Source organism: Taudactylus pleione, unplaced genomic scaffold (genome assembly GCF_031769625.1).
Source record: "Taudactylus pleione unplaced genomic scaffold, aTauple2 ptg000017l, whole genome shotgun sequence".
NCBI lineage: Eukaryota > Metazoa > Chordata > Amphibia > Anura > Myobatrachidae > Taudactylus > Taudactylus pleione.
Window position 1 is genome coordinate 5271924 of NW_028284419.1, and position 20403 is coordinate 5292326.

Consider the following 20403-nt stretch of genomic DNA (forward strand, 5'->3'; position numbering starts at 1 on the left):
TATGCAGGCCGATAGTAGTGCACCTTATACAGTACCCCCAGTAGTGGCCACCCTTATGCAGCCCCCCATTAGTTCCCCTTATACAGTACCCCCAGTATGCAATGCCCCCAGTAGTGATCCCCCTTATGCAGACCCTCATTAGTTCCCCTTATTCAGTGCCCCCCGTAGTGGTCCTCCTTATGCAGTGCCCCATGTAATGGTCCCCCCTATGAAGTGCCCCCAGTAGTGGTCCCCCTTATGCAGTGCCCCTTATATAGTGCCCCCAGTAGCAGTCCCCCCAATGCAGTGCCCCCAGTAGTGGTACCCCCTATGCAGTGCCCTTTATATAGTGCCCCCAACAGTAGTCCCCCCATGCAGTGCCCCCAGTAGTGGTCCCCCTTATGCAGGCCCCCAGCAGTGACCCCCCTATCCAGTGCCCCCTGTAGTGGTCCTCCCTATTTAGTTCCCCCAGTAGTGGTCACCCCAGTGCAGTGCCCCTTGAGCCCCTAGTAGTAAGCCCCTTATAGAGTGCCCCCAGCAGTAGTCCCCCAGTAGTGGTCTCCCTTATGCAGGCCCCCAGTAGTGATCCCCCCTATCCAGTGCCCTTATACAGTGCCCCCTGTAGTGGTCCTCCCTATTTAGTGCCCCCAGTAGAGCCCCCCTAGTAGTAAGCCCCTTATATAGTGTCCCCAGTAGTAGTTTCCCTTGTGCCCCTAGTAGTAAGCCCTTTATATAGTGCCCCCAGTAGTAGTTCCCCCCCCAGTAGTAGTCCCTAGTAGAGGTTCTACCTCCCAATGCAGTGCCCCTAGTAGTAGCCCCCCCAGTTGTAGTCCCAAGTAGTGCCCCACTCCCAGTAGAGGTCCCCCCCAGTAATGGTGCCCCCAGTAGTAGCCCCCCTCCCCTGTAGTGCAGACACACAAGTAAAAAAAAAAAATACACTTACCTGAATCCACGCTCCGGCTCTGGCCACTGCTCCCGCCACCGCCGCACGTCAGTCCTCCCAGGCTGGCGCACAGTGCATTATGGGAGAGACGTCATGACATCTCTCCTATTTCCCACTGCAAGAGCCAGAAGGCGGATGAGTGAGCTCCAGCCCGGGTCTTGCAGTGAGCGCTGCAGCAGTCAATGAGAGTCTGCCTGACTCTCATTGGCTGCTGGTTAACACACACATCGCCGCCGTGTGGCTGCCGCACTGGCGGCGATGTGTGTGTTAAACTGCACAGCTTGAGCCCGCCTCCCGCCCTCCTCCTGGTACTATTGGGTAAGCACTCAGGGGGAGGGAAGAGGCTCGGCTGTGCAGCAAAGGACCGGCGCTGGGTGCAGGGAAGCCTAGCGCCGGTCCTGTGTAAATGTGTAGTGCTGACTGCACACACTGCGGTCGGCGCTACACTGCCTAACTAGGCTGGGCCAGACCGTGGCCGGTGGCGCCCTCCTGCGCCGCCTGTCCTATGGCACCCAGGGCACATGCCCCGCTCGCCCTGCCCTAGTTACTCCACTGTCTATCCCTAGTGACTAAACCTAACTGTCCCCCCTTAGTGCCTAACCCTAACCCTCCCCTAACCCCAGTACTTACCATCAGGATACCAGTGGTTGGGATGTTGGCGCCGGGATTTTGACAGGATCCCTGTGAAAGGGGTATAAGTTTGTTATTTAATGGGGCCTCAGATAGAAATAGGTAAAGTAGCTTGCCCATTAAATGACAGTTAAATTATCTTATTTCAAATTTGATCTATTTTAAAAAGAGCTCATTTGATGAGATTGCAATTTCCGCCTAGCGCCCCTGTCATTTACCGCCACACCCCCGATCATACATCGGGTAGAAGCGGTATCAACGCACATAACGTGCGCTGATACTGCTTCTGAGCTTCTTACATCATCTCCCCCAGTGTGTGCCCAGCGTTAATCTATCTGTACATTTTAAATCTGCTCCACCTGAACTGCAGAATGGATTTACCAAGTTAGAAAGTTAGTTGCTACTGTATTGTTTCCTTTACTCCCATCTCAGAATCAGACCCTATATGACAGTGTCATGTTAGGCTGCAAAACAGTTACATAAATCCTTAGAAGTAAGGACACTTTTTAGTTAGAATAAAACTGCAGGATATGTGTAAAGTGTAAGTTCAACAGTTCAAATATCCATTGTTGAAAATAGGTTAAGGTTGAATTTGTGGGGGTGATGACGCCTTAGGACCCTGTACCACAAACAAATCCCATCCCAGTCGTTATCTGCATCCCTTGCAGTTCTGAGCAAAGCACTGAACTTACTGCTCTCCGGCTTGTGGTGTAAAGGAGAATTTCATTGGTTAAGGGGCTGGCTTACATCCAGGGTTAAACCTCTATATACTTCTGCTAATAATAAGAGACTACCTCAGAGTGCGAGAACCAGAGAAAGTGCTTCTGTCAAAGCTTTATCAGAGAGCCAGACACAGCTTCCACCAAAGACTGCAACAGAGACAGCTGGCTTCATAAAAACAAAGGCATCTACTAAAGAAAGAGAGAGAGAAAAGTTTTTTTTTTTCACAAATTACTTCTCAAGGATCAGAAAAACTCAACAGAAGCCAAAATGTGCAAAGGATTAGCTGCCCTGCCCCACACCTGCCTGGAGAGGTGAGAAACTTGGGTGCACTCTAATTTCTGTGTCATAGTCATAGCACTTCTGTGGTTCTGGGCACACTGCTCAGTATAGTGTAGACTCCAGATTGCTCCTTCTAAATACACTTGCTTCTATTACATTCTGACATAAAGAAACCACCTAGAACTATAATGTTACATATATAGTAAAACAAGCAACTCAGAGTGCAGATTTAATTATTCTAATTACATTTATGGTGAAGTGATAACAAACAACTGCTTTCTAAATATTCAACTTTATAAGTCTATTGTACAAAACAGTTTATGTCCTGTGATACCCAGTTTAATGTTACACAGTGAGGACGTGTTAATGTGCTACAGAAGTGCAATTCTCTGTTGAATTTCACCCAAATCTCATGTCTCATAAACAAATCCTAATAAAAGCACAAGCAAAGCACCCATTTATCTTTCCTCTAACAGAAGTGGGACGTGTATTATTAAGCATCAGCATCTGCTCCTAGTCAAACTTTATGGATGTGTAGTAAAATTGAGCAACTCAGGAGATGCAACTCTTATTTTTCAAAGTGCTGGAGAAATAAGTATATATACACATTTATATAAAGTTAATATATGCAATAAATAATGCCTAACAAAAGGAATGCTTATCATTCAATACGCATCTATTAATATTACATTTGGAAATTGGATGTGTAATTCATGAATAATGTACAGTTCAATCATTTTTACATCTACTGTAATAATGCAATCACCATTTTACTGTGAATTAGTCATCCCGCATTCTTTATATACAGTATGTTTCCCTTTTCTAAATGCATTTTCAACTCTCTTTGCTTAATCTTCAGCTACTGCATGGTCTGTAAAGAACGGCTTCTCAGTGTGGTTTAATCAAAACTTGAGTCACTTTAATTTATCATATCAATAAGGATACTGAATATAATCAGGTTGGAGCAGCACTAACTCTATTCAGATCAAGCACTTCAATCACTTTGACGACTTCCTGTGAAATATGTTTTTTTCCATTTATATTGTTTCTTAGACTAAGTTGCAAAATACTACAACCGCCCAGGTTTTAAGGATATCAATGCTTGAGTCCAGATGATTAAATCAAATTGACTGAGGTACTAATGAATCATCTGTGGTCAAGCATAGATATCCTTAAAATGTGGACTGTTATGGCGGAGTTTGGGAACCTCTGCACAGTCCTAGAATGATAAACTATCACTTACCAGGCTTTAATGTTTCACCACCAGAAGATGTTTTTTATTTCCCGGCTATTTCCGTTAATCTGTCATCGCTGCATTGACAGCTGTCAATTAAACACTTTATTAATTCAATCATTTTAAAACTCCAACATATTCTGCAGAGTTGTACACAAGACTATAATTAGCGTTTATGCTATTCTAGACAGTATGCGTGAATACACCCTAAACTGTGTATACAACCTGATCATTCATCCTGCTGTGCAATACACACACCTCCATTATATGCACTGAGAGAAATGGGTGGCTGGTGAGAACCAGTTAGCAAAAAAAAAAACAGAAGTGAAAAATAACAGGAAAAAGAAAAAAAAAACATTTCTGTGTTGCCCCATATGCAGTGATGTCCTATGTATGTACTTACTGTAGCTTGTTTACATGGACATTACCGCTGCAGCAGTGCATTAATAAGCATATTATATGGAAACATATAAGTTTTATAGTGATGTGTTACATTAAATGACATCTCGGTCCCCAATAGGTCTTACAATAGTAGCAGCCATTCACTTGTACTGGTTGCATTGCTGTGGGCATGATAACCTGAGAAGTGAATTTGCCCAAAGTTACTTTTATAACATCCACATCAAACTTGACTAATCTCAGAATGAGACAATCCCCATTATGTATGTATCTGTCTCAGCATCAACTAGTATTAGTGTCTTTTATGTAGCAAGTCACTTTTCATTAATCTATTATAACATAACTAATGGAAGATGTCTTATTACAAAGTTGTGAAACTATAGAATAAAAATACAAATTGTAGAACTTTCTTTGCAGGTTTTCATTATGCAGAAGATAGTCACCACTGTTAAAAGTCACCTTCCATTCCTAAAATAGTTTTTACAATCTGGAAGGAATTCTATGTGGGTGGTCCCCTCTACCCACAGAAGTGTTATTATATGTGCTATTGTATGTCTCATAAGGAACAAGCACTTTTAAGACTGTATTATATTGCTAACATACAAATAAATGACAGTACTTGGATAGTGATAGCGAATAATGTCAGCCTCGATATCTGAAAGCAGCAACTCTCAGCAGTTGGAGTAGCCGTATATAAGGCTTAATGGATAAAGACGATATAATATAATTTAGAGATTTTGCATTTGGTACTAATGTCTTGAATGTTGCTATTTCAGAACACAAATATCAGCCCTTAGGTTTTGACACTGTCTTTGTGCTTGATATAAACTTCTGATGCTATCTTAATATTATTTTGTATTGATGATTTCATGTTGGACTCGGATTACGGGATTATTTGCACCTGGGCAAATTGTGATTTTGTTGGAATCACAAGACTGCTTAAATACTATCATATTTCAGTTTGGTACAGTGATACATCTGCTTTACTGCCTACATTGTACATCGTGGAGTAGATTTCTAGCAAATGTGTGATCAGGAAAACGGTGCAAAGTAAGAGGTGCTTAAAATAAATGGCCTAAAAAGGATAGCTATAAAAACTGCACTGACATTTTCTCTATAAGTTTCCCGTCATCTTATTTATGACAATTCTGAACTAACATTGAATATCAGCCATTTCTTTTGTCGCAAATGACATTTACCATTTTATTTAAATTGTGCTGTAGTCCCACTGATTTGTTCTGCTCCCTCTTAGTAAGTATGTCCCTCTACTTCGCACCAGTGGGAGAACCCTGTCTTTATATAGACATGGTGATCTCCTGAGTGTTATCATTGCAAAATACTTATTTTATAACTGCAAATTATTTTTCTGATACTTATTAAATATTTGCAGGTTTTTCTTTTTTTTAACTTATAATATTGGTATTAGAATTTAGGTCACCAGCAAAGTGGTCAGTACCATTGCGTTTTGGTCCGTGCTCTTGATCAATTAATCAGTCCCATCTGCAGAAGAAATCAGCCCAAGAGCACTAAATGGTCCAAGCAAGCAGGAGTTAAGGTTAGGACTTTATCAAGGAGGGAATGGCTTCTAATCCAAACCATTTATTATATTCTTTACCACCAAGCTTGAAACTTTTTTAATTCTGTTGTGTTTGTTAGAAAGCCCCAAGTACAGCTGTCTAGTCTACTAAATCTGATAGGAGGCATCAAATTAGAAGCAAGGCTCAAAAGGGTAGGAATAATGAATGGCAATATTATACTATGCGTTTAGGCAGTCTAGTTACTCCCAACTTTAAAACCACAATTATCATCGCTGATAATAATTATGATTTTTAAGTTGGGAGTAATTAGGCTGCCTACACCAGGGGTGGGCAATAAGCAGCCCTCCAGATGCTGTAGAACTACACACCCCAGCATGCCCTGCCACAGTTTTGCTGTTTTGCCATGCTAAATCTGTTGCAGGACATGCTGGGGTGTGTAGTTCAACAACTGTTGCCGAGCCTGCTGGGATATGTAGTTCAAAAGCATGTGTAGTACTGTAGCTGGAGACTTGCTTAGTGCTCATTACTGGCCTAGACGCATAGTATAATATAATTTCTAGTGAAAAGTTCTATTGTGTGAGCTGCTGGTGCTAGTGTTATTAAATATTAATCTTGTTGCACACAATAACACAATAACACGAGATTAATCCTTGTAAATTCAATCATCTAAATGTCTCCCCAGGATGTCATTGTACCCTAAGCCTACAAATGGAAAACAATTACTTATATGACATTACTACCAACTGTTTCCAGTGGTCATAAAATAACTGGAATAATAATAAGCAACAATAGGACATGTTTATAGTTTACAAAACACACTTTCAGAATTTATAGATACAACAAGATTATGTATATGTGCTTTCACTTCATTCTACATGATATAACCCTTTTGTTATTATCAGTCTATTTATGTTTTGTTTAATATTAGATCTGGTGACCATGAAGAAAACAAGTTTCTTCCTTGTCAATCTTTGCAACAATTTAGTTATTTAAAACTACAATTACTTTTTTTCAATATCAGAAATATCAAAATATACTCATAGAAGAATAAATGGTAAGTTATCTTACCAAATGAGAACTTATATTTCTGCAACGCAAAAGAATGACAGATTATGTTACAGCGTGATGAACCAAATAAATTGATGTTTCAAGTCGATTCTTCCTGCGGTTCGAAATTCGGATTTAAAAACTGAGCTCAGGTTTTGGATTGCATGCTAACAGGTCAAAATGACATTATTTTAGTAGTTTTTTATTTTTTTTAAATACAGATACCAAACCAAAACACGTGAGGGTGGTTTTGCATATCCAAAACACAAAGATGAATCTGGATCCAAAACCAAAACACGTGGGTCGACGCATATCTCTACTTCTAACACAATTTGTTTGGTGACATCAAAACTCACCAATTATAAGTGATGACATCATTACTCACTGTTTATACAGATAATATTTATAGGAATTTATACACATATTTAGTGCTTCATTTCAAGATAAAAGACAAGTGGACCTCAAGTAAAAGAGAAGTACATATACATGGAAGAATAAATGACATATGCTGGGAGGACACTAAAAGCTTTCTTTTAATATGAAAGATCATTGGGTCAAAATGAGCACTGAAATTGTGTTCTCAGAGCCAGATTATGCACAAAGCAGTGCAGACGGCTGTCTAGGACTCGGTGGGACCTAGGGGACCCAATTGCCACCCACCGCTGGTATGTTTTGAAATCTGTTTTTTGTTTTCTAAAGTGCTGTACCTATTTTAGACTCCAGGCGAAGTGAAAGGTGGGTGCTGCAGCAAAACCATCTGGCCAGGTGTGCCTCAAGGGTTAATACAGGTTGCATACAGTGTAGGCCCAGGTGGCTACACACAGAGACAGACTCCAGAGTGGTAGGGGAAGTCAATGCTGCTTGCAGACAGTGCTGACTAGAGATTCCTATGAGACTCTGCACAGGCTTCAGAGGTGCGTTTGCTGAGCTTTGACTGGATCGGAGATGTATCAAGCCTAACATGGTGAAGTTGCCCAAAGACACCAACTGGCTTCTAACTGTCAATTATCTAGCACAGGCTACAAAATGACCATTAGAAGCTGATTGGTTGCTCTGGGTAGCTTCTCCATTTTATCTCTCAAAGGTTTGATACATCTTCCCCTGGGGGAGCTCATCACAGCATCCTCTGACCACAGGAGATCATCATCAGCCTAATGTGATTGACTATATCAGACCGGCATCTGAAAGACCTACCTGCAGTACAGAGGTGCCTGATCACTAATTACAATTACAGACATGTATTTATATACTGTACACAGTGACATCCCAACTTTACTGAAATGTGCACTTTTCTTACATGGTCCCCTTCCTCCCTACTTTCCAATGTTTATCACTGTCAGTTTTAAAGTTACACATACAGAGATCTTTTTTACAGCTGCAACCTATAAAAATAGTGTTTGGTTATTCGCTCTCTTTCCTGTCCTCCTAAAATGTTCTAGATTAACAGGGCTGAAAAGTTAATAAGATTTAAATTATAATTTACAGGAACACTAGTTAGCAAGACTACATTAGCCTATATACTTTAGTACCTATGTGGATGTTTGTGCACTGCAATCCCCAACACGTTACTGTATGTTTAGTGAATTTAGTTAATGTGTATTTTTTTATTTCTATTTGCAATTTAATGTCTGGAGAATATAGATTAACAAACATTTCCGATGTTGAGGGGTCTATGCCTGCGCAGGACCTGTTCTGAGCATGTGCAGAAGGGTACTGCGATCTTGCTTGAAGACCCCCCCAAGCCGCAGCATGATTGACATGCTGCAGTGTTTGGGGGTGGAGCGGGGGCATGCCTGGTCATCATTCCTGGAAGTGTGGGCGTGTCATCCCCATTTTCCGGGAGGGATAAGGCCAGGGTCTTAAGTGACCAGTACCCGGTCAACCTGCGGGAAGTTCAACTCTCGCAGCCTGACCAAAGGAGTAACCATCGCGACCATCGATGGTGATCCCAGCCTGCAACATCAGTCGCAGTGCAGCAAGGAGGTGTCTGACACCTCCTTCTGTATTTGCACCTGAGATGGACGGAATTGCACAGCCGCTTGTGTGTGCCTATGCAAACCCATCCATCTCTGAGTCAGGCCCTTAATATGGCTCTAGGTGTTTTTATGCAATCCAACACAAATTATGCCATGCATAAGTCACTTCTGGGTTATATAGTTATTACACCCAAGCTGGGATACCCGGCATTGCCCGGGTTGAAGACTGAATCCTGATCTACACCTGCAGTCCTTATTTGTTTACATTTTCCTCGCCTATAACCTCATTCAATTGATCCTGAAAAGGACCCCACTGTTTGCTAACATGCATGCAAACAGTGGCGTAACTACCATGGGTGCAAGGGGTGCAGCTGCTATAGTGCCCAAGCTGCCTCTGTGGTCCGTCTCTCCCCCTGCACTCAGTCACGCACACAAGGTGTGCTGGTCCAGTCAGGGCCGTTGAGGGGGCCCCAAGTTTCAGCAATGTTGATTTGGTGCTGATTACAGCTGGCGCCCTGGCAGGCCGTCGTGGAGAGACAGCGCCACCGGTCGCAAGGCAATGAGCTCGTGGACTGGCAGCCAATCAGCAGTGGTGGCTCCTGATTGGCTGCCGGTCCGCGAGCTTCGATTGGCTCGCGACCAGTGTCAGATTCAAATTGTGCCGGCACTCTGTTCATGTCAGCCGCTGCCTTCCGGTACACCTGCTTTAATTAGCTGACGGCCTGTTCCCAAGTCCACACCTGCTGGCTGCTAATGGGACACAGGGAGAGGCAAGAGGCTGCTGGAGTGAGATAGGAAGGTGAGTTGCTGTGGGGGCATAATGTGTAAGGGGCACTAGTATTGTGTGGAATAATGTGTTATATAGGACATTACTACTATGTGGCATAATCTGTAAAGTGCATTACTGTGTGGTATAATGTATAAAGGTCATTACTTTGCAGTGTAGGGGGCATTACTGCGTAGCATAATGTATAAATGGCATTACTATTGTGTGGCATAATGTGTATAAGGGCTACTGTGTGGCATAACCTGAATGGGCTCTGTGTGGCATAACATGAATGGGCTCTGTGTGGGGGCAAATGTGTTTTTTTACCTCTGGGGGGGCCCTTTTAAGATCTTGCTATGTGGCCCACAAAGTTCTAGTTACACCCAGGGGTGCAGAGAGGGGGGAATGGGAACTAATTACCCAGACCAAGCTTGTTGGAGGGGCCCAGGTCCGATGCCATCACGCTGCTGTGTACTGGGCTGCAATAGGAGACTGTTTGCTGCTGCAGAGCAGCAGCAGTGTCCTCTGCCTGTGGGGTGGAGCGATCACACTTATTGCGGTCCCTCTGGGTGCGCCGGGCTGAGCTGCTCACAGTGCCCCCGCCCCAGCATGCAAAACATTTCCCCCCTAAGATGGTGTGGCCCGCCTCCCATGATTAGGCCATGCCCCTCCCCCTAGCAGCTCTCTGTGCCCCTGTTTATGCACTTGCATGCAAACAGAGAGGCTCTTTAGGTAATAGGAACTTGCATAAGTCATCAAATTTGTTCGGTGAAACTGGAACTTTTGTTGCATTCTGACAGGTTTTTGTCAGACTGCCAATTTCCACAAGAGTCAGCCCTGGAACCTGTGTTATTTAAGAGTATCCCCATTTTTAGCGATTGTGTGACAGTGTGTAGCCCTGACAAGTTCAAACTTAGGCAAAAACCTAATCCTGGTCAAACTACACCACCCTGCCAAATTTGGTGGAGCTAACTCTGGCCATACATTAATGACAAAAAGACGGACAGACAGACAGACTTTCTCGCTTATTATATAGATATGTGATGTATTTACTTGTATAGGGAATTCATATCCTCAAATCACCCTAAACTCAATTGCCTCTATAAATATACTGCTTTATACTTTTACATTGTCAAGGATACATTCTCTTTATCAACAAGAGACAGGAATATAATTTGGGTGCTGCTCATATTTTACATTTAACCTACTGAAAGGAAGAGTATATTAAGTGATGAAACCCCATCCAGCAAAACTATGCAAAATAAAGTTAACTTTTTTGTTTAAAGAACAAGCTTAATGTGGATCCACCAACATTCTAAATATATATTTTATAGCCACTACTTTTGTTTCTGCATACCCTGGCTTTTAAATGCCCAAAATGTGACACTAAAGCTGGCCACACACTAGACCAACTTACATCCAACCAGCCAACTAGTTGATTGGTTGGAATGAAAATCTGGTAAGGTATGACAGCAAATGACAATCAGTAATTTGCTCCCAAACGCCGGAAAATGGACAAAAACTGTTGTTTGAACAAATTGTTTAGATCAAACATTTAACAAACTTGTCTGAACGTCCATTTTCATCTGTTTTGTGGCATTTAGGAGCAAATTGCTGATCATCATATACTCCCATACATTACCAGATTTTCATTCCAACCAATCAACTAGTTGGAAGGTTGGATGAAAGTTGGTCTAGTGTGTGGCCAGCTTAAGGGCCTAATTAAGAGTCGCATGTAAAGCGGGCACATATACGGCTTTTAATGAAAAAAGGTTACAAATTGATACAAGAATTGTTGTAGTTTCCTTGATGTGAATAAGTCCAGAGATGCTTTTTTTATCCACTTCAATTAATTCATTGATATCTTCCCATGTCTGGAAATAGTTATAAGAGTTAGAAATGAACCCAAAATATATGAATAAATTGCGCTAACAATACAGTGAGCTCTGATGTCATCACTTTAGTGTTTATATGCAACAGGGATGGGGATCCTTAGGCCCAAGGGCCGTATAAGGCCCTCGGAATCATTTGGTCTGGCCCTCTGAGCTTTTTTCTGCTAGCCTCGCCTGTCTAGCAGGGTGCATAGAACGGCACCCTGCATCCAGAATCTATGCAGTAGTGCCACCTGGAGAGTCCTTAGGAAACTTCAGACGGTCACACTGCTGCCCTTACAGCTCCCCAGAGCATCCTGAGAATGCTCTGGGCATTGCTGTAATCACTGGTGATTATGGCCCGCCCCCATGTGATGTCACATGGAGGGCGTTGCCTGCACCGGGCCCACGAATAATGTTATATATATCAAAATGGCCCTTGGCAGAAAAAAGGTTCCCCACCCCTGATTTACAAAAACACGTGTGTATTACAGAGGTAAAGGCAGCCTTTACTGGTCTCTGACCTGTATCAAAGCAATCGCTTACAACAGTAGTTCCCATCTAGTCCTCAAACCTAATAGTCCAGTTTTCAGGGATATTCATGCTTTAGCACAGGTAATTCAGAAATGGACACAATGCCGATTTTGACACAGATTGAGTGATTTATTTTTTTGCCATTACACATGTTTGTAAGCCCGACTTGGCATACAGAGCCTAGGGTGCCAGGGGGGAGCGAGTACTAATTAACCAGGCCCGGGCTTGCTGGAGGGGCCCAAATCGGGGCCACCGCCCTCTTACCTCACAGCAGCCCAGCACTACCATAAGCTGCAAAAATTATTTGTTTTATTTTTCCCCTTCCCCCCGGGCCCGGAACGTGTCTCTATGCCCCTGCGCACAGCGATTGTTTTGCGATTACGCCCGCACAGAGGATCCATTTGCAAAGTGAGTGACAAGTAGTATGCGTTTGGGGGAGGTAACGGCTAGGCAAATGTAGGTTTGTCGGACCATTTAAATGCCATTTCAGTGTGACCTCCTTTACAGCATGAGAGTTCCCTGTGTGTCAAGAGAGTTACCAATATTTACGCTGTTGCACGTCATCGGACAAATATGAGAAGGCAGCAATGGGCGTCCCTATGCTCGGCTATGCTTTGGAAGGCATTACCATATTTTAGCAACAGTGATCCATGAGAGAATACAGTTGCGATTGCATTAGCGTAAATCTCAGAATCAGGTCCTCGGTCAGTGTGATTATACCACCTGTGCACAAACATGGATATCCTTACAACCTAGGCCCTCATTCAGAGCCACTCGCTAGCGGCAGTACGCTCGTTCCGAGCGATGTTCGCACATCTGCGCATGCGTACGGTTTTTAGTACGCATGCGCGAACCAGTCAGTGCGGCCGAAAATCGTTGGTACGCAATATAGCGAGGGCCTGCTATTTTGAGTGACAGAATGAGGCGTATGTGGGTGGTAACAGGGGAAGGTGCTTGAAAACGGGGAGTGGAGATCCGAACGCAGGCGTGCTTAAAGGTCAAAACGGGCGTTTTAAGGGAGTGCATAATTAATACAGCAGCGTCATTGACCACGTCACTTGGTTTTTTTTAACTCAGAACTGCTCGCAAAATAGCGGTTGAAAACACCAACCACAGAATAGCGAGCAGTTCATACACTGTACGATGTACTCGATTAATCTAATAAATAGCGGACATGACGTATGGTGCGTGCGGCCAGGGGGCGTTTTTATCAAATAAACGAGCGTATGTTTTGCTCGCTTGTTCAGACTTAGAGGTGGGAACAGACTGCAATTTGCGAACGGATCATTTGAATAGCCACCCCTTGTTTTTGAACGAACGACCACAAATAGCGAACGGCTCTGAATCAGGCCCCTAGACCGTTAGGGTGCCTTGATGACCGAGTTTAGAAAAGTGTGGGCGGCTACATCCTTGTGCATTGATGTGGTCACAGAACTCTCCTGTGTGATGTCTAATAACCATTTAATTTAAGGAGCATGAATTGATGAGGTATAGGACATGTTTAGGTGGGTCAGCGGTATCAGGAGATAATAGTGTTGGTTAATACATATCTCACAACTGTCACCATTTAGTTGAGACAATCCCAATTTTAGTCTTTTCAACACTAGACAAGCTCCCATTCTGATGCAGACACTCTCCCCCTGTCCCAATACATTCAGCTGAAACATTTATTGTATTGGGACACTGTGCATTGCAACACTAAATGTATGATTACTGACATTGCAGCAGGTAATGGGCCTCAGCTAATAGAAATTGGCGTGGCAGCTAATTCTGATGTTAAATGTGAGTTTTCTTTTTATTATCCCTTAGGCCACACTGATAAAAATCGTCAGCCAAATTTTATTGTTAATCCCACTGAAATCATTGCAAAATTGTAGTATACTGATCAAAGCCGTTACCTATTGGTCGGTATGTGCATGGAAGTAACTGCCCTACAGCCCCTGCATTTACACTAGCTAGCATGGTGCCTGGATGCTTCAAGCTTGCACCCTGTAGCATGTACAGATGCCCAGAGTGTCCTCAGGGTATGGGTAATTTCCCTCTCATTCATTATCCATTACTGTTACAGTTTCTTATTTATTAAGACATTTGTCATTTTGAAATTGCAATCAGTTCTCAAATTTGTTTATTGTAAATGTAGATGTCATCAGTGTTCAGCTGCTGATAAAAAAAAACAGAAGGCAGCTCGGGGGTGTGTTTATCCAGACTTATAGAAGGTCTTCCTTCTTTCTTTTCTTCCATCCATATTAGCAGGTTAAATCTGCAGCATGTTTGTTCCTGTTTGTACAGAAATAAAGATTTCCTATTTGATTATACTTTCTGCTGCTCCTATATAGTGTTGTTTGTGTTATGCAATAAATTGGGTCTTAACATTATAGAAAGGAAATTTACCATGAGTACACCAGTTAACTCTGTCTTAACATCTAGAAATCACAGTATACGGCCTTCAGGTAGTAGAACACTGTTTTATGATTTTTTGTGCTCTACATTTGGTTGCTGGAGTTCATTGAATGGGATAACCAGTACCAGCACTAATTACTTCTAATTAGCAGTTGGGTTGGTAGAAGAAATTAATAACTAAATTTATGAAGTTAACTACTTATTGGTGAATGGGGGTTACCTGATCTGATGAGGAATGCAGTGAATAAAGATCAGCTATTCCTGTATCACTAAATATATCAATGGGATCTAATTGTTGAAAGGTACCAATCAGGATGGGGTATAAAAGAATCTCATTGTCATCAATAAGTGCAGAAAATGTGACACAGCAGGGACATAGACACAATCAGGACATCCCTCCAAAGGTGATGACAGGACAATGAGAAAACTTATCAGGGAGGCTACCAGAGACCTACAGCAACTTTAAAAGAGCTGCAAGAATCTCTGCCAGGAACTGATAATAATCTCCCATATTCTGCGGAAGAGTGGCCAAGTCTCCTGGCTGGTTCCCACCCACCCTAACTCTCCCTCCACCATCCACTTCCCCCCTACAGACGCCCACTCATAGAACACAAGTGGGCAGTCTGGGGGGAGCCAATGACTCGTTTCACTCTGAATCTCTTCATGGTGGCCCCGCCTCCTGCTGCACAATTTCACCCCCAATCATGCATCATGCCCCTTGCCACGCTCCCTGCTGTGCCAACCTGGTTGCCTCCTCCCGGAGGGGCAGCCAGTTTACCGGCAAGTATGAAGCAATTTTTCAGCTTTAAACACATCCAAATCTATCTTTTGCCAAACAATACAAATAATCATCACAAGTCATGTGGGGAACTGTATTGTGCGCTAAAGAAATCAAGGTTGAACTTTTTGGCCTTGTTTCCAGAAGATATGCTTTGCGGCAGGGGCCTCATAGCAAAATTTCCATGTCAGCTCACCTTCACTGATCACACAGCTCAGCTGACCAGCAGCCCAGCAATCACAGACCCCACAGTGCAGGTAAGGTAGTTATTATTTATTATCTATTTCAAACATTATTTTCTTTATGCATGCAGCCAGTGTCCTATCCAACACAAGCTGCGTGCTCCAACTCCACACTCTGCACTGCCTTACTGGGCATGTACAGCGTGCACCCCAGGAAGTGAAGGCTTTCATTTTTGAGAAAGACTGATGCAGACACATTGCCCAGGGCAGAGCTTTCTCACAAGCTCTGTCCTGGCACCTGAATTTTAATATTAATACATTTGTGTGATATTTAAAAATCTTGTACTGCAAATGTGTGTGAAATATTCAGGTAACAACCACATTTTATATACGAATTTTGATAAATGGGCCCTAACGATACTGGATTTAAACCTCTGCACGATCCTGCCTATACCTTCCAAATCCTGCCTATACCTTCTAAAGCCTGCCTATACCTTCTAGAATTGTTGCAATTTAGCGTAATGATTCACATAGTAAATAAATGTTTTCAGACATTGAATGTGTTTCCAACGCACAAAAAAGTTATTATTCAACATAAAAACAGATGGTTACACGCTGTGATCTAAAGACAATTAGCGCAAATAAATCATACAGACCCAAGGTACAGTTGTTACATACGCACGCGCTCTGGGACCATTTACCGGCATCTACAAGAAACCACCGTCAACAGCATCAGCAAGAAGACTCCAGATTGAGGTCTGAACGCACATATATACCCTTACTGGGATAAGCAATACAACAGGCAAGTTTGGCATAATTCCATTGGTCCTCCGTTACGGTGCTTCTGTTACAGGACATTTAACAGGTCGATTCAAATGGACACAGGTCAGCCTCCAACAGCCTTTTGTCTCCTTTTTCCCGCTGCATGCAAATCTAAGCTGCAAATATTACAGAGTACATTTTAATGTTTTAACTCTTTATAGACCATAGTTCACAGATGCATGTTCCGATCTTCTCACCGATGACACGGGAGAGCTGGTGAGACAGAGTAGATCAGTACAACACCAAACACGGTTTGCTTATCATGTACTAAACCTTAGTTGCAGAAAACAGTCATTTCTTTACATGCTGGCATTGTGATTGAATTGAATAATAATAACCCTTCTGCGCTATGGAACTATTGCTTTAAGTGTATGTATGCAAGGGAGAACGACACTAAATAGCGTTGTGCGTCTGGTGGTCTGGGGGGTACTTAGCGAGCAGCACTAAGCTGGAAAGGTATCTCTGAGTGTATGGAACTAAGTCGGTATTGGTTGTATAGGGATTGTTAAAAAGCTGAACGTGCTAATAATTAGCTATTTTGCGTTGTGCACTGTTTAACATCGCGTGTATGTGTTAATGTGAATGCAAGGAAAACACCACTAATTTGCTACTATTTTGCACTGTTCATTATTTAAGTTCGTGGTGATTTTAATGTGTTGGAAAGTCATTTTTATGTATGTTAAACACTGTCGGTATGTGTTTGGGGAAGATTGTTAAAAAGCTGGCCGTGCTATTTATTAGCAATTTAGCGTTGTGTATTGTGTACTATGTGGTTTTGACACATTGCTATTTATTAGCAATTTAGCGTTGTGTTTTGTGTACTATGTGGTTTTGACAAAATGGCGCTGTGTGACCTATTTCTAAGATGGAGTCTTGTCGCCATTCGCAAGATGGCGTCGCTCCGATCTAATTTTAAAACTGATTCTGTCTCAGCCAATTATCCAGCTTCGACAGCCTCTAGGTATCTTTTTTTTCCCCCACTAAAGAAGGAGGTTGACACAATTAATTAATATAAAAGAAAAGGTGATTATAGAAAAGCTATACTTTATTTTCATGAGTAGAAAATATCTTTAAGGACATACAGTAATATTAGGCAGTCATCACAATGAGAAGTAAAAGATGCAACAGGAGATTATAATGTGAATGTGCACTGTGTGACATTTGAGATTAGATTAGCAGCACAACATAAATTTGGAGGAAAATATCATAACTTTATATAAACAGTTATATAAACACAGAACAATGTTTGGCAGTTGTAGTAATGTTTGATGATAAAGTAAACCATTAGCCTTGTGACGCTCACCTACCCAGCACAGAAGCCTTCTCGGATATTGCAGGCTTCTTAGCTGTATAAAAATAGGACCTGCAACAGGTACATATTTCAAGGTATATAAATGTCAGTTTGTATTAGCCATTTGCAGAAATACTAAGTAATAGACAATTTAGATAATCTTGAAACATTTTAGTTAACCCTCAGATAATAGATAACAACCAATAACTTCCATACAGCTGAGATGGATGAGGTTTGGGTACAGCATGCAGACAGCATCAAAGCACGTACAGTATCCTCAAAGAATTTGATCAAGATCCGCAAACAGCCGCAGCTATACAGTATCTTTAGAAGCAAGGGCAGTGATAGCCAACCAGTCATGGAATAAGTAGCAAAAAAAAATCTATGCATACCACAAAAAGCCATGTCTTCAGATTCCCATCAAATCTTCCTACATGCTCTCAAACCTATCTGCATGCTTCCAGACCTCCCACCTGCCCCCAGATTCCCACATGTCCCAAACAGCCCATCAAACCCCCCCACATGACATCAGATTTCCCATATACCCTCATATGCCCATCAGACCTCCTCACATGCCCCAAGCTTTGCTTATATGCCTCTTACATGCCATCAGACATCCCCAAATGCCCAACAGAGCACCTCATTTGTCCATGAGACCTACCCACATGCACCCAAATTTCTCACATGCCTCTCAGATGCCATCAGACATCTCCAAATGCTCATTAAACACATGCTCATTGCACCATCTCGCATGTCCCCCAGACTTCCCCACATGAATCTTACATGACAATATGACTGCTTCACATGATATCAGACATCTCCACTTGCAATCAGATATCCCCACATGCTTCCAGAGATTCCCCAAATGGCCCTTACATGCTTATCAGTTTCATGCCATCAGATCTGTGCACAAACTACACATACCCCTAACATGACCCTCAGACCTCCTACTATGCCTCTCATATCTCCACACGTGCAATATCATCATCTTCCAACATGCCACTTACATCACCATCAGATCTCCCCGCATGCTGTAAAATGCCCCCACATGCCCCTTCCATGCCCATCCCACCTCCCCACATACTAATAGACCTTTTCACATACCACTTACATCAGTGTCCAAGATCTCCCCTAACATGTTACGTACATAACTGTTATCCAGAACTTCTATTTGTTGCATAAGTGTATTCATTACTGCCTGTCACATTTGAAAAGACTCACAGGTGGTGATTATTATTTCACTTGTGATACTGAGGAGATTTGTAAAACATGCCCTGGTAGAGGTCCCTGTGGACTTGAGTTGGAAAACACTGGCTTACCAACATGCTCCTAGACCTCCACACATGCCTCTTACATGATCATCAGACCTCCCAAGTAATGTGAAAGTAAGCTGCTCCCAATCCATCTTATTATCTGCTTTATACCAAATCAGATACTACATCAAATTAGAAGTAGCTGCATAGCCATAAATCTGCTCCTGTCAGCACACAGAGCACCTGCTGCTGGGAGACACACTTACAAGTACAAAGAGTCACAATATGGCCACCACTGTGTTTGGGTCACACGGACACAAGTGTTCTGTATGTCCTATTTCAGGTGGTGGGGATGGAATGGGGGAGTAGCAAAGTAGAAGATACTGTAGTATAAGCATTTTTTGTAGCTGAAAGTAAGTCATATGTGAAAAAGAGTATGATTGGTAAGATTCCAATCTCAAAAGCTGTGTTACTGAAGGTGAACTGTATTCTGACTTGCTATGTTGTAGCGTATGAGGTACTAGATGGTGTGAACGTATTGGTACATCTATATAAATATACCATTCACAATGCCTACCTCAGTCTCACATTACTTCACTCTTCTGCTAAAAACCGCTTAGCCCATCGTAATGTTAGGTATGATTTACCGCCGGACCCCTGCCTGGCGGTTGGAATCCCGACACCAGGAAGCCAGCAGAGGAGGAAATCCCGATCATCAAAGGTAAGTATTGTCTAACCTATTTCTAACCCCCTAACCCTAACCCTCCTTTAAGGTGCCTAACCCTAACCTTCCCCCCCAGTGTCTAACCCTACTCCCCCCTCTAAGTGCCTAAACCTATACCCCCTTCCCCGCTGCCTAAACCTAAGTCCCCTGGGGGGTGCCTAATCCTAAATCCCCCCCGGGAGCCCTAAACCTAACCCTCCCTCCCCCACGGTTGTCAGCAGCGGCGCCTGGGATCACTTCGATCGGGATTCCTGGCGCCGGTCTCCCGGGGTCAGTAAAATGACAGGCGTCTGTCATTTAACCCTCGCCGGGATAAAGCAGTCAGGAAGCCGGCTGTCGGGATTAGGCCCGCCAGCTTCCCGACTGGATACCTAATGTTATCCCCCTCCTCACACACACACCTCACATGCACCTTATTTGATAGCACCCAATTTATGCAAACATACTCGTACTCTGTAGAACTGAAACTCCTACCCCCGTATCTCATACTGAATTGAGAAGCGCATGTTAGAATTTTATATCCTGCAGTAAGGCTTTAGACCTAATTTTAGGTTAATATAATATAAAAAGTTTACAACTTTCCCTTTTTACTACTTCTTGCAATCCAAATTATAATGTTTGCATGCTGACCTCAAATCAGTACCTACGTATTTACTTTCTCCCAAACCTAACCTAGGTTGCTAGGAGTGGGTTGTATTTGTTGCAAGTAATATAACTTAGATTCATTTTAAAAGCTTCCCTATCTGGACAGCATAGTTCTACAGGACACTGACGATGGGAATTGTCTGGTTCAAACATAGGAACCCCCAAAAGAAGTCTAGGTTGCACTCATACTTCACTGCACAGTGTAGGTTTGGGGTTGCGTTTTATAGTAGAAGCAAGCGATATTTACAGATAGTTTGTAGTCTTCTATCTCTTGCACAAGGCAATCATTGTGAAACCCAGGAGGCAAAGAGTCACGGCAGACATCAGGGGGGCATTGGTGTATCTATACTGGAACACATAATTACGGATTGTTGGGGATTTTTGTCAAT

The 20403-nt window shown here is 42.7% G+C and overlaps 1 protein-coding gene across 1 annotated transcript in view; it reads left to right on the plus strand.

Annotated features, from left to right (window-relative positions):
- The first annotated feature begins 2248 nt into the window (after nt 1-2248).
- Nucleotides 2249-20403, plus strand: part of RGS5 (regulator of G protein signaling 5) — a 164288-nt gene continuing 146133 nt past the window's right edge. Inside the window, exon 1 of the mRNA XM_088482008.1 lies at nt 2249-2586. Coding sequence (XP_088338134.1) covers nt 2543-2586 — 44 coding nt within the window. The 5' untranslated portion in view covers nt 2249-2542. The remainder of the gene's footprint in view (nt 2587-20403) is intronic.